At 35.5% G+C, this 13,226-nt stretch overlaps 3 protein-coding genes across 4 annotated transcripts in view; 2 read left to right on the top strand and 1 right to left on the bottom strand.

The window, feature by feature from the left end:
- The window catches only part of LOC106338875 (phenylalanine ammonia-lyase G4-like), an 8,114-nt gene extending 5,644 nt beyond the window's left edge, over positions 1–2,470 (top strand). The window contains exons 10-11 of the mRNA XM_013777752.1: positions 579–1,232; positions 1,396–2,470. Of these exons, the coding sequence (XP_013633206.1) occupies positions 579–1,232; positions 1,396–2,470 (1,729 nt within the window). The remainder of the gene's footprint in view (positions 1–578; positions 1,233–1,395) is intronic.
- A 202-nt stretch (positions 2,471–2,672) lies between these two features.
- On the bottom strand, positions 2,673–4,616 carry LOC106337314 (methyltransferase-like protein 16). Of its 2 annotated transcripts, none has more exons than XM_013776408.1 (5): positions 3,543–4,616; positions 3,366–3,458; positions 3,151–3,279; positions 2,998–3,067; positions 2,673–2,872 (listed from the first exon to the last, which is right to left on the bottom strand). In XM_013776408.1, the coding sequence occupies exons 1-5, from the start codon at positions 4,521–4,523 to the stop codon at positions 2,811–2,813; spliced, it is 1,335 nt and encodes a 444-aa protein (XP_013631862.1). In that variant the 5' UTR covers positions 4,524–4,616; the 3' UTR covers positions 2,673–2,810. The 2 variants fall into 2 exon arrangements, with proteins under 2 accessions (XP_013631862.1, XP_013631861.1); XM_013776407.1 differs by having other exon boundaries at positions 3,366–3,473; positions 3,543–4,614.
- Positions 4,617–10,244: 5,628 nt separating this feature from the next.
- LOC106337467 (cold shock domain-containing protein 4-like) lies at positions 10,245–11,251 on the top strand. The gene has a single exon (XM_013776581.1). The coding sequence runs from the start codon at positions 10,371–10,373 to the stop codon at positions 10,995–10,997; it is 627 nt and encodes a 208-aa protein (XP_013632035.1). The 5' UTR covers positions 10,245–10,370; the 3' UTR covers positions 10,998–11,251.
- The last annotated feature ends 1,975 nt before the right edge of the window (positions 11,252–13,226 follow it).

Genomic DNA, 13,226 nt, shown 5'->3' with positions numbered 1-13,226 from the left:
ATTTATTTTTTAAGTAGGTTATATGGAGAAAATAATAGTTGGATTAAACCTTTATTAATAGATTATGTTCATAATTTAATAGAATAGATTTTAAAAACATTTAAATATTTGTATATTTTTGAACGTATTATATTAACTGATGTTAGGTCAAATATTAAACGTTTATATTAGAGATTATAAAGGGTATTACATTATGCATAATATATAAGATGGTTATAATTGAGGTAATATGAATAGGTATAACCACATTTGGAAACAACAAAAAAAATATAATTATTCACATCTTACACGTCGGTTAATCAATATAGTTGAGAAAAGTGGTCCCACCATTTTCGTTTGATTCTTATGAGTTATATAAGGAGTTACGGTAAGTTGTTTTAAATAAAAATGAATATTATTGATGCAGTTATAAAATAATCAGTTTCTTAAAATTAGTTGGATCCTACTTTTATCAATCGGTCATACTGCTGTTTTAATAGAATAGATATGGAAAAATCCGGGATTAGCCCAGAAAAACCCGTAGTTGATATGATATGTCATGCACAGACAAATCAATAACGGTTACCAAAAAAAAACAGGTACTTGAACGCCGGAATATTCGCTACAGGCGACGAAGATGACGACTTGTCGAACATTCTTCCCCGTCCGGAAACAAGAGCGGCGATGCTCATCCGTGTCAACACACTCCTCCAAGGCTACTCCGGTATACGCTTCGAAATCCTTGAAGCCATCACAAAGTTCCTCAACCACAAAATCACACCGCGCCTCCCTCTCCGAGGCACCATCACCGCCTCTGGTGACCTCGTTCCTCTATCGTACATCGCCGTTCTCCTCACCGGACGGCCCAACTCCCGATCCGTGGGTCCATCCGGTGAGATCCTTGCCGCCTTAGAGGCCTTCAAGCTAGCTGGAATATCTTCTCCTTTTGAGCTCCGGCCTAAAGAAGGGCTTGCGCTCGTGAACGGCACCGCGGTTGGGTCTGCTATGGCCTCAATAGTGCTATACGAGGCCAACGTTTTGGCAGTGTTCTCGGAAGTTGCTTCTGCCATGTTTGCCGAGGTTATGCATGGGAAACCCGAGTTTTCCGATCATCTTGTGCATAAACTCAAGCACCATCCTGGTCAGATGGAAGCCGCGGCAATCACGGAACATATCTTAGACGGAAGCTCTTTTGTCAAAGAAGCTATACGTCTCCACGAGATTGATCCGCTCCAAAAACCTAAACAAGATCGGTAAGTTTCTTGCCTCTCAAGCAAGTAGTTTCTTGCCTCTCAAGCAAGTAGTTTCTTGCCTCTCAAGCAAGTAGTTTCTTGATTCTCAAGTATATATGTGTGTTTGGTTTTCCTTTTGAGAATAAATTGGGATAGCTAATAGCTTTTCGTTTGGAATTAACAGCTACGCTCTGCGAACATCGCCACAGTGGCTTGGACCTCAGATTGAGGTGATCCGAGCCGCGACGAAAATGATCGAACGAGAGATAAACTCTGTCAACGATAACCCCTTAATCGATGTGTCGCGAAATAAAGCTATCCACGGTGGGAATTTCCAAGGGACACCAATAGGTGTCGCCATGGACAACGCTCGTCTAGCCATTGGTTCCATCGGGAAACTAATGTTTGCGCAGTTCACGGAACTCGTCAATGATTTCTACAACAACGGTCTACCTTCGAATCTATCCGGTGGGAGAAACCCTAGCCTTGACTACGGGTTTAAAGGCGCGGAAGTCCCCATGGCTGCTTATTATTCCGAGCTTCAGTTCTTGGCTAACCCTGTGACAAACCATGTCCAAAGCACTGAACAACATAATCAAGATGTTAACTCTCTTGGTTTGATCTCCAGCCACAAAACTGCCGAAGCTGTGAATATCCTCAAGCTTATGTCAGCTACTTACTTAGTAGCTTTATGCCAAGCCTATGATCTAAGACATCTTGAAGACAATCTCAAGGAAACGATTAAAGCGGTTGTGAACCAAACCGCGGAAAAACACGCATTCACTCTCAGCAAACCGTTCATCGAACAGAACATCCTCGGAGTTATCGACCGCGAATATGTCTTTTCCTATGTTTATGACCTAAGTAGCCTCGCTAACCCTCTAATGCAGAAGCTGAGAAGCGTTCTTTTCGACCATGCTTTAGCTGAACCGGAGCATGAGACGGATTCGGGTTTTCGAAAAATAGGAACGTTCGAAACAGAGCTGAAATCTCTTCTACCTAACGAAGTTGAAAGAGTGTGGACCGAGTACGAAAATGGTAACTTTGTTGTGGCCAACCGAATCAAAGAGTGTAGATCGTATCCGTTGTCCCGGTTTGTACGGGAGGAGCTAGAGACGAGGCTACTAACCGGAGGGAGTGTCCGGACACCAGGAGAAGATTTTGACGAAGTTTTTAAAGCCATCTCTAAGGGAAAACTCATAGATCCTCTGTTTGAATGTCTCAAAGAATGGAACGGAGCTCCAATTCCAATCTCCTAAAATGTTATGCTACGTCCGTCTCCACGTCAAGAAATAATTGCACTCTTATGTTAACAAATGTACTATTAGATATATGTGAATTTACATATATCATAATGTGATATTTGGATTTGAGCAATCAATGTCAGATGTGTTTATTTACGTACAAGTGAATAAATCATTGCTATCCATTGTAAATTCCACAAAAGGAACTTCTATGATCTAACAAAATAGATTAGTAGATTACGTATCTTAAAATTACATATCAATTATCCATTGGTATGTAAGAACATGTTACATATGTGACATACAGTTTTTACCAGATACCATTCTTAAAGTGAGTAGAGTACTCTGTAACTGGTTACCGACAAAATTTGGACTTCATACTTTCTTCCAAGGAACCAAAAACCACAGAGAACAACCCTGCAAATGCATAATTACATGACCTATTCAGTTGTATTCACGCAGCGAAAGTTCTGGCATTTGATAATTTTGGTGAGATTCATGAACCAAAAAAAGTGAACGGTTTGCCAGCAAATCCGACTAACCTGAGAAAGGACTATCTTTATGCTGCAATGATCCTTTTATAAGCAACGTTCCTGGCATCTGCTGGAACACCTGCACCAGACATACATTTCTCCATCAAAAACCAATTGAAAAAAGCAAAGGCAGTAATACTAAAATCAAATCTCCAAACAAACCAAGATGCGGAAAGATAGGTCATCTTGAGGGACTTGCAAACTGGAGCCATCCAGCGATCCATGACTTCTCACACTATCCACATCATCCCTATTGGTGATTGTGTTGCACTGGTCACTGGACGCAACAATCTGCATAACAACAATACAAGGGAGAACTCTGTTGAGCTTGAGATATTGCAGAAAACAAAAGATCAGATGCCAAAGACAAAACGTACGTCAACAGAAAAGGTATTCGAGTTTAATTTGGAGGAGGCACCAGAGCTCTTGAAGAACTCTTCAACTGACTGCAGCACATCCGCAGCGCTGTACTGCCGTTTAATGCCCTACCAAAATTCACAACGCTCTTTATATACTTTATGAAGCAAAAACAAGTTAAAAAAGATGGATATTACCTCAAGCATAAAAGAAAGAAGGGTGTTTTTGGATACAGGAGTAGGTGCTATAATCTTCCTAGTAGCTGGGGGAACGAAGGACCAGGCGAGGCCCCAACGCGAAGTTTGGCCTTGCACAAACTCAGTGGTCTTAACAACAGTAACCCCTACTTCCCAAAGCTTTGGTATCAAGAGCTTGAGGTTAGCCTTCTTCCCAAGCATTGAAGTGTACCACCTGAATCTTTGCCTGAGGACAGCGCTATCTTGTATAATACGGGTGACAAAAGCTTGCTCCCCACCGTTACAAACCATCTCCTCATGAGTTCCACCGCATGAGGTTTTAGGGTTAAGCCCAGCTTCCTCCATGGTTTCGAAAAAGGGAGGATTGCACATACAGAAGTCAAACGTCTCAGATTCCTTGACAACGCCGAGGAGTACCTTGATGTCATCTTCCTCGGATGGAAGGATGTGAGAGCGTCTGATCTCGATGAGGTCTGAAACGTGGGGATTGCTTTGAACATTCTTCTCAGCCCACTCTAGAGCTACATCAGTAATATCCGAGCCGACAAAACTCCAGCCGAAAAGGGAAGCACCGAGGAGAGGATAAATGCAATTGGCGCCAGTACCAATGTCAAAGCCCTTTACTTTGTTGTTGCCACAGGAGGAGCTTGGAAGGATCTGGGAGGAGAGGAGGTCGTTGATCCAGTGGATGTAGTTGGATCTGTTGGGGACAGTTGGGCAGAGCTGTCCGTCAGGAATCCACCAGCTGAGGGCGTGGTCGTGGAGGAGGAGGACGCGAGTGAGCTCTCGCGTGGCGTTGTAGTCGGTCCAGTCGATGCGGGGTCGAGAGCCGGAGAAGAAAACGAAGGGCTTGAAAGAAGGGTAGAGAGAGGCCAGCGAGGCGAAATCGGGAGGGTTGTCGGAGTATTTGTTCTTGGGATGGGCGGTGGAACCAGGGGTCTCAGACCTTGCTCTCTTCTTCCCCTTCCGCCGCATCGACATGGGAAATTGAAAAGCTCTGTTTTTTTGGACTTGGAATCAGATTGATTAACAAAAAGAATCGTATCCAGAGGCGGCAAGCAACAAAACCAAGCAGGTTTGGAAGTGAAAGAAAGAGAACCAATCTCCTCTACTTCGAGTGGGCTTTTCATTCCTCTATTGGTTTGCCTAGAGTGGGCCTTTGTATAACAATTGTGGGCTCTTTTTCTTTCCTAACCAATATTTCGACCAAAAAAATATAGATCAAAAAGATAGTAACTATGTCCCTTTAGATTAATCTATATTTTGTGTCATATTTTCTTATAATACTCTTTAATATTTATGAAAATAATTTTAATAAATAGTTTTACAAACAAAAAAAAATTGGAAAAATAGTAATATTTGTTAAAATACCTATATGAATTTAATGGTATATTTTTCAGTTATAAAAAATTTAAAATTATAAATTTCAGATTATGTTCTAAAAAAAGTAAAATTAACTTCTACGAAGTAGAAAACGAAATCTATTTTTTTCATTGAATCTACAATGTTTAGAATACGTGATCTACGTAAATAAGAGTATTCTACAAATATGTAAAATACACATTCCGCGCTTAACCTACTATTCTAAAATTCTTAGAAATCAAAATATACACATTAATCTAATTCTAAAACAAGTAGAAACCGACTTCTACAGTAAAACATGTAGAAATCAAATTCTAAACATTACTATAATTCTAAAAAACTGTAGAAACTGATTTCTACATATTAGTTGTATTCTACGGATAAGAAATCAGTTCCTAAAAATATGGAAACAAAATATTTGAGAATATTCACTTTTATATTTTTTAAAAAAATTGATTTAAAAAAAAAACGAAAAAGGACAAAAAAAGCGACAAATCGATTTGAGAATATTCACTTTCATCCCAGAGAAAAATATCCTATTTTTAGAAATTCAAATTCAAAGGGGTGCTACTGGTTGTTGTCGATGGAACATTCTTGAAGAGGCGTGTCCTATTTTTAGAAATTCAAATTCCTATTTTTAGAAATTCAAATATTTGAGAATATTTGAGAATATTCACTTTTTTCCCAGAGAAATCGAGTTTAAAGAGTTGAAATCATGCTTGGTCGGTTCAAATCAAGTGGGAATCAATCCGGATATAATCATACAAAACCAAAAAAATCGATTTGGGATTCTTTCCTCGGCACGGGATCGATCGATCTATTCTTACAGATCGACCGATCTGTGTAAATCGACCTTCACCGATCGAGTGAAATGGACCAGGTCGATCAGTATATATTTCGCGTTTTTTTTTGTTCTGAATAATGATCGGGATCGATCGATCCACTATAACTTGTAAAGTGGGATCGATCGATCCCCCTTGTCGAACTCAATATATATCTTTTTAAAAAAATTACAATTTTAAGGGCATTACTGCTATTTTGGAAAAAATTAGTCTAATAGCACATAAAGTAGTATAAATTAGTCTAAACGAACATAGTTACCATTTTTTTGCTCTAAAAAAACAGATTTCCCAAAAATATATTCAATACTATTATAAATCTTCAAAAAACGATAGCATTCTATGTGTAAAATATATGAGTCAAAATCTAACCTATTACCTCGTGATTTTATAGAAAACTTCTATTTAAGCCAAAACTCATGAAAACATATGACGTGATGAAACAGCACTCATCTAGTGGCAAAAAAAATTCACTTCAGACAAGATCTCTCTGTACCTAGAAAATATATGAACAATTTTTGTTATAAATTCAGCGTCTCCTATTGTGTTTATAAAGTTAGCATCAAGCATTTTCATCGTTGGTTAATCATGTATTTTTCATTTTATCAAAACCTAGGGAATAACTTTCATCATTTGACCAAATCCATATTTTCTTTGCATTACATTATCACATTCAGATTTTTTTTTCTTCCGGCACTTCACAATGCTTTTTTTTTGTCAGCTACTTCACAATGCTTAGATCATCTTTTTCATTTTTCATAATAGTAAATAAAATAGTGTCTATTGTTTTTTTTTTTCACCTACATACAACGTTAGATGAGATTCAAGAGAATAATATACGAATGATACATATAAAAATAACTTTTGTGTGAATTAATTTTATTTTATATTTTATAATTTTTGAGTTTGGAATTAAAATTCATATTATAATCCTCTTAAAATGAACTATAATTATGTTATAGAAATCAAATGATATTATGTTAAATTAATAAATGCTTTGACAAAGATTTAAAATATCTAAATAAATCATATATCTTAGATTGTAAATGAATTTAAAAAAAAATTCTAACCTATTTGAAATCTAATAGAGTTTATTTCAACTTATATAACCACTAACACTCCTTAATGCATAATCATAAATCACTTAATCTAACACTTGAATTATTAGTTAGACAACCTAAATATTTACAATTATCACAATATACTAAATATATATAATATATTATATAAATATTTTGATTTAAAATAATAAATTTATTTTATTTTATTTTATAAAATTTTATACTATAATATATTACTCATTATAATTTATAATTCATTAATCATTCTAATTTATAAGTAAATATTTATAAATAGTTAACTAATAATAATTAGTAAATATTCTAATGTCAATTATTTATAAGTTTTAAATCATTTTATAATCTATATGTATGTATAAAAAGAAATAGAATATTGTGTTAAAATCATTATACTATTATACTATCCACATTTGTGATTTATATTATAGTAATTTAGATATCAATTTATATAGGTATTAGTGTATGGGTGTCTAGTCGGATTTGGTTCGTGTTCAGTCGTATTTCGGTTCTTTAGAGGCATATATGAAAGTTAGCTTTATTTGGATATTTTAAAAGTTAATTTCAGGTTTTTTCGGGTCCCGCTCAGATATAATAAGACATAGAAAACTTCGTTGAACCCTTTTTAATTCGAGTTTCAGTTATTTTAAATACTTGTCAATGACTCGAAAATATGCACTTTAGTTCATAAATTTGTCAAAGATTAAACAGTTTGTGCTAACAAATTATTTTGACATGATTCAGAAGTGGTTGTTAAGAGAAGAGAAACATAAACAAGTTAAAAGTAGCAACTAAAAACTCTATAAACATAAGAAATATTATTTAAACTTTAAAAATAAAGTAACATTGTTAAAATTCTCAAACAATATTTTTCATCGCCAAACTTCAAATATAGAAGTGAGTTTTGAGTTGATTAAATATAAAATATTTGACCAAATCAAAATACAATTCTCATAGCCAAACTTCAAGTACATAAAAATAATTAAATATTTGACCAAATCAAAAGTGAGTTTTGAGTTGATTATTCACGTGACAAGTACTTATTTATGTACAAATTGGAAAATTTTAAGTATTTTGGTATTTATTCATAAGGGCAATTTGGTGTGTTTTGTTTTACATAACTTTTATTTTTTATATCCGTTTGGGTGAAAACCCAAAATCCAAAATACCATGAAACAAAATCCAGCCAGATATTTATGTTAAATTTGATTTGGGTAAAATTCAAAACCCAAAACCCTAAGGTGAGCATACCAAATGTATATGAAGACTATTTGAAACTACTGTATTAATAAAGTATTTATATTGAAATATTTACAGAGAAAAATGTAACGATAAATACTAAAATACGATATAAAATGTTATTCATTGAATTGTTAAACAAATAGTATAATTATTAGTACTAAATTAAAAATAAATAGTACTCCAAAAAGATAAAAATCAGTTGTAAATCAAAACTTCTAAAAAGAGATAATAGACTATTTGATCTCTTAAATAAACCAAATTCAAAAATTCAAACCGAACTCGGTCCGGTAAAAATGAAAATGAACTAATTCGAATCTAGCATAAATGTTGAATGAGACTTGTTTTATGGTATTTTAGGTTATGAGTTTTATCTGAACCAAACTCGAACCCGAATGAATATCCCAAAAACCCTGAAAATTTCAAAATTCCATAAACATACTCATACCAACCCGAACTCAATCCCGAATAAGTACTTAAAATACTCTAAGATTTCGTTGAATACCTAAAATAAGTATTTATTACATAACTAATTAATTTAAATACTTAGTTTAATATATTTTTGTATTTGATGTTTTTCCTTCTTCCGTATAGTCGAGTTTATCGGGTTCAATATGTTTTCACTTCTGGTTTTTCAGATATGATGTGTTAGCACATAATTTTGAATTTTGTTCTCTAATTTCTTCAATCTCTAATTTCACTTATCAAAGATTACAATGGAATCTAAAAGAATCATGAGAAGAGAATTTCAAAATTTCAAATTTCAAAATTTTAATTTTTGGTCTTTGTTTCATTAGATCCTTGTTTGGTTTCCGGGCCTAACTAAGTACTCCCTCCGTTTCATATCATTTGTCATTTTAGAGTAAAATTTTTATTTTATTTTAAGTATCGTTTTATATTTTCAGTGCAAAATTTAATAGATATATTTTTTATTTTATTTTATTTTTATATTGATTAAAATATGGTAAGTGTTTTGGAAATATGCAAAATTAAATGTTTTCTAAATATATGTGCAAAAAATTAAAGCGAGAACTAAAGTGAAACCGAGAGAATATATAACAAATTTTGGAGTTGAAAACTCGATTAAGATCTGAAACTCAAATTATATTGGATTTAACCGGTTTTTTAGAAATGTTACTTGATTCTAACCGAACTCGAGTGCATTCCAACCAAATATGAATCAAACTTTTATGATATCCCAAACAAGCTGAAATTTATAAACTTAAAAACCGAAAACCGATTAAACCTGAACCAAAATCTGATTGGTCTCCCGAATACTCAACCCTACTCTTAACGCATCACTTGAATCTAATTCACAAATTGATTGAATCTAATTCACAAATTGATTACAAGACCAACAACTTTACTTATTGTCCAATTAAGAGTAAGATCACCACCTTTACATGGTTAAAGGAGGCATTGACATGTCCCATCGTCATGTCAAATGGACAAAAAGACGTTAGACTTTTGACCACTGCCTTTGACTGAAAACAATAGAAAACTATGGGGAGAATCTGTAAAAAAATTAAATTTACTTGTACGAGAAAAAATAAAAATAAAAGAAATCACGCAGTTTACGTTCCCAAAATTGTGGGGCTAGTCAAAATATCTTCTTACGTCCGTCAACTTTAGTGTTGACTGAACCTAAAAGCGAAATATTAAATATTTTGCTCTTCTCCCCATAATATCTTTCACTCCGTTAGATCTCTTCGGGAGAAGAAGATAAGCTTTGAACGATTTCGATCTATTTTCTTATTAAAATATAGTACTACAGTATAATCAATTAAGAGATCTGAATCTGACGGCTTAGAGCCATCTTGCAAAGCATCCCCAACCGTCCAGATCGAAGCTGGGCCAGCGCTTGCTTTAGTTTCCCAAAACGGAAAAAATAATACAGTCTGGACATTAGATTGGCCCATATCCATTTTAATTGATTTGTTACTATACACAAATTTGTTTCTATTTAAATTTCCTCTCATTTGTTTGTATTTTGGCGTAGTTTCTAAAATTTTAATTGTTTTTCTTGTTCTGTTTGAAAAAGTCAAGAGTTTCATTGTGCAGATTTAAAAAAAAACATAAAAACGAATCGAAAATGGAAATACGTACGTCAGTAATGGGGAATACGAAAAGATTATAAAATGAAAAGAAAGTAATTCCAGAATAATTTTTTTTGGGAATAATAAAATGCAGACGTGGCGGTGATACCCTTTGCACACATCTGCTGCAGATATAAACAGCGTCTGCCTCAAGCCAAAGTAGAGAGTGTTAAAACAGAGAGAGATCTGATCTGTTATTTCGTAGATTCGATAAGAATGTCTGGCGGCGATGGAAACAACAGTGGAGGGAGACTCAAAGGCTCCGTGAAGTGGTTCGACACCCAGAAGGGGTTCGGCTTCATCACACCCGACGACGGTGGTGAAGATCTCTTCGTTCACCAGTCCTCCATCAGATCTGAGGGTTATCGTAGCCTTGCTCCGGAGGAAGCCGTCGAGTTCGAGGTTGAGGTCGACAACAGCGGACGTACCAAGGCCATCGAAGTCTCTGGACCCGACGGCGCTCCCGTTCTTGGAAACAGCGGCGGTTCATCTGGAGGTCGCGGTGGCTTCGGTGGTGGCGGAAGAGGAGGGGGACGTGGTGGTGGCGGAAGAGGATACAGCAGTGGTGGTGGTGACGGTTATGGAGGAGGAGGAGGTTATGGTGGTGGTGGAGGTTACGGAGGAGGAGGAGGTTATGGGGGCCGTGGAGGCGGTGGTGGTGATGGGGCTTGTTACAAGTGCGGAGAACAAGGTCACATGGCGAGAGACTGCTCCCAAGGTGGCGGTGGTGGATACGGAGGAGGTGGCGGCGGTAGGTTCGGCGGTGGAAGAGGCGGAGGGAGCTGCTACAGCTGTGGAGAGTCGGGTCATTTCGCGAGGGACTGCACAAGCGGCGGTCGCTAAATAAAAAGTTAAAAGCGGCTTGTAGAAGGGTAAATCAGTCATCTCGCCGCCTGCTATCTAAAAAATATTTATCTATCCTCTATCGTTATGTATTAGGACTTTGTCGTTATGATGGTACTTGTGTTTCATGTTTGCATGTTTTATCATTGTTCTTGCTGTTTACTCCAAGCGTTCCATTGTTTTTTTCCGGTTAAAAGTTTGTTCACGATTCAAGTCTAAAAGTTGTTCTGCGAACGGAGAAATATTTTTTAATCTGCCAAGAGGCCCAAGACTATAACGGTTATTATTTTGACGGAAAAAGTCGGTTTTTCGGTTTTGGCGGGAAAACTCGGTTTTTTGGTTTCGGCGGAAAAAATCGTTTCGGCAGGAAAATTGTGTTTTACGGTATTTGCGGGAAAACACTTTTTGCGGTTTTGGCGGGAAAACTCGATTTTGCGGTTTGCAGTCGGAAAACTCGATTTTTCGTTTTTAGCGGAAAAACTCGATTATACAGTTTTTGCGGGGAAATTCAGTTTTGCGGTTTTGGCGGGAAAACTCGGTTTTCCAGTTTTGGCGGAAAACTTAGTTTTATGGTTTAGGCGGGGAAACTCGATTTTGTGGTTTCGCGAGAAAAACTTGATTTTTCGGTTTCGGCGGAAAAACTCTTTTTTGGTTTCTGTGAGAAAATTTATTTTACGATTTTGACGGAAAAATTCATTTTTTGGTTCTGACGAAAAAAACTTTTTTGCAAATTTTGTACTCCCTCTGTTTTTATATGTAATTAGTTTTAGCAAAATAAGTTTGTTTCATAATATAAAATGTTTACACAATCTAAAGCAGCTTTTACACAATCCAAAACAGCTTTTACATTTATTACGTATGTTGTGACCAATCTAATAATCCATGCCTTTTTATTATTGGTTAATTTTATGTATTAAATGTTATTTTTTCAAAAGTAACAATTTTCTTAATATCATCATTTTTAACTAAAACTACTTACATATAAAAACAGAAGGAGTATAATTTAATTAAATTGCGAAAATCTATATATATAATTGAAAACTCATAGGTACACCATTACGCTTTTGTATTTACCCAACATAAATATGAACTTTAAAATTTATACCCATGGTTGACTTAATTTATCTTGGATGGGTAAAAACCCAATCCATTATTAGTGGATTTGGATAAACCCGTGAGTAATTACCCATGTTAACATCCCTACTATAACCTATAAAATGATTGTTTGATCTTGATGAAAAGATTTGGATAAAGATTTTCTCCTAAAACACTGGTCGCTTTGCTACTGAGATCTAAACAAAGGAACCCAAATCTCAAAAAATTAATTTTAATAGTAAGCTTTTTACAAAAAAGTCCCCGAAAATTTTGTGGTGTTTGTGAGAAACGACAACTTTCGCTGATGGACTCTTCACAATGATAAGTTGCTCTATTGATTTATTGTTGCTTTAGATTCAAAGGCCACCAGCGAGGTTGACGTTAGGTTGGCTGAACATAGGAGTCGAAGCCATCACTGGCTGAGGGCACTGGCAGCATGTGAAGTATAACACCATCTTGCTTGGTCCCAAATCCTTCACTCCTACTTATTATTATGTTGGATCCCTTATTATTATGTTGGATCCCAAAGACTTAAAGAAACAAATTACTTCAATTTTTTTCATATCTCATTAAACAAAACATTCGATCACTTAGATACACAAAAGGATACTAAATAACTGCAAGTGGAGATGATCCCTCTAATATCAGAGAACGCCATGACTCTTATTATGATGTTATCGTATTATTATTCCACCAGTGTTATTATTATCAAATCTCAAACTCACTCGTTAATATATAGAGGCAATTTACGATGTATAAATCTCTGCATTGATTTAACTCCCCCACACTAGTCCTTTACTTGTCCTCAAGTAAACTTTCAAGTCCTAAGAAGGAAAAAGTTTGAAAAAGGGAGCTCATAGCCAAAAGACACACATCCTAGCTCTTCTACAACATTCCAAATGATCATAGCAAACAATCATTGGTCATTCTTTTATCAGTCTAGCTTCTCAATGCCTATCAAACTCTTTTTATTTCTTTATACAAAGTGCAATGCTCATCAATCAACAAGTAACTTCAACCAATTCTCACATTCATTCACACACACACACAAGGTGGATTCTCACAAATGGGCACATGATCTCAATCACTTGGCTTGGTAGATTAATGGTCTTTTATGAATGAAAAGAAAGGTTC

Source organism: Brassica oleracea, chromosome C4, assembly GCF_000695525.1.
Source record: "Brassica oleracea var. oleracea cultivar TO1000 chromosome C4, BOL, whole genome shotgun sequence".
In the NCBI taxonomy this organism is placed as follows: domain Eukaryota; kingdom Viridiplantae; phylum Streptophyta; class Magnoliopsida; order Brassicales; family Brassicaceae; genus Brassica; species Brassica oleracea.
The sequence above is the reverse complement of the archived record's forward strand: the minus strand, read 5'-3'. Positions and strand labels throughout refer to the sequence as shown.

Coding starts and splice junctions, on each gene's coding strand:
- LOC106337314 (XM_013776407.1), bottom strand. CDS start 4,523: ATGTCGATGCGGCGGAAGGGGAAGAAGAGAGCAAGGTCTGAGACCCCT. Junction 3,068..3,150: donor ACCTATCTTTCCGCATCTTG/GTTTGTTTGGAG, acceptor TGTCTGGTGCAG/GTGTTCCAGCAGATGCCAGG. Junction 2,873..2,997: donor TAAAGATAGTCCTTTCTCAG/GTTAGTCGGATT, acceptor ATGCATTTGCAG/GGTTGTTCTCTGTGGTTTTT.
- LOC106337467 (XM_013776581.1), top strand. CDS start 10,371: ATGTCTGGCGGCGATGGAAACAACAGTGGAGGGAGACTCAAAGGCTCC.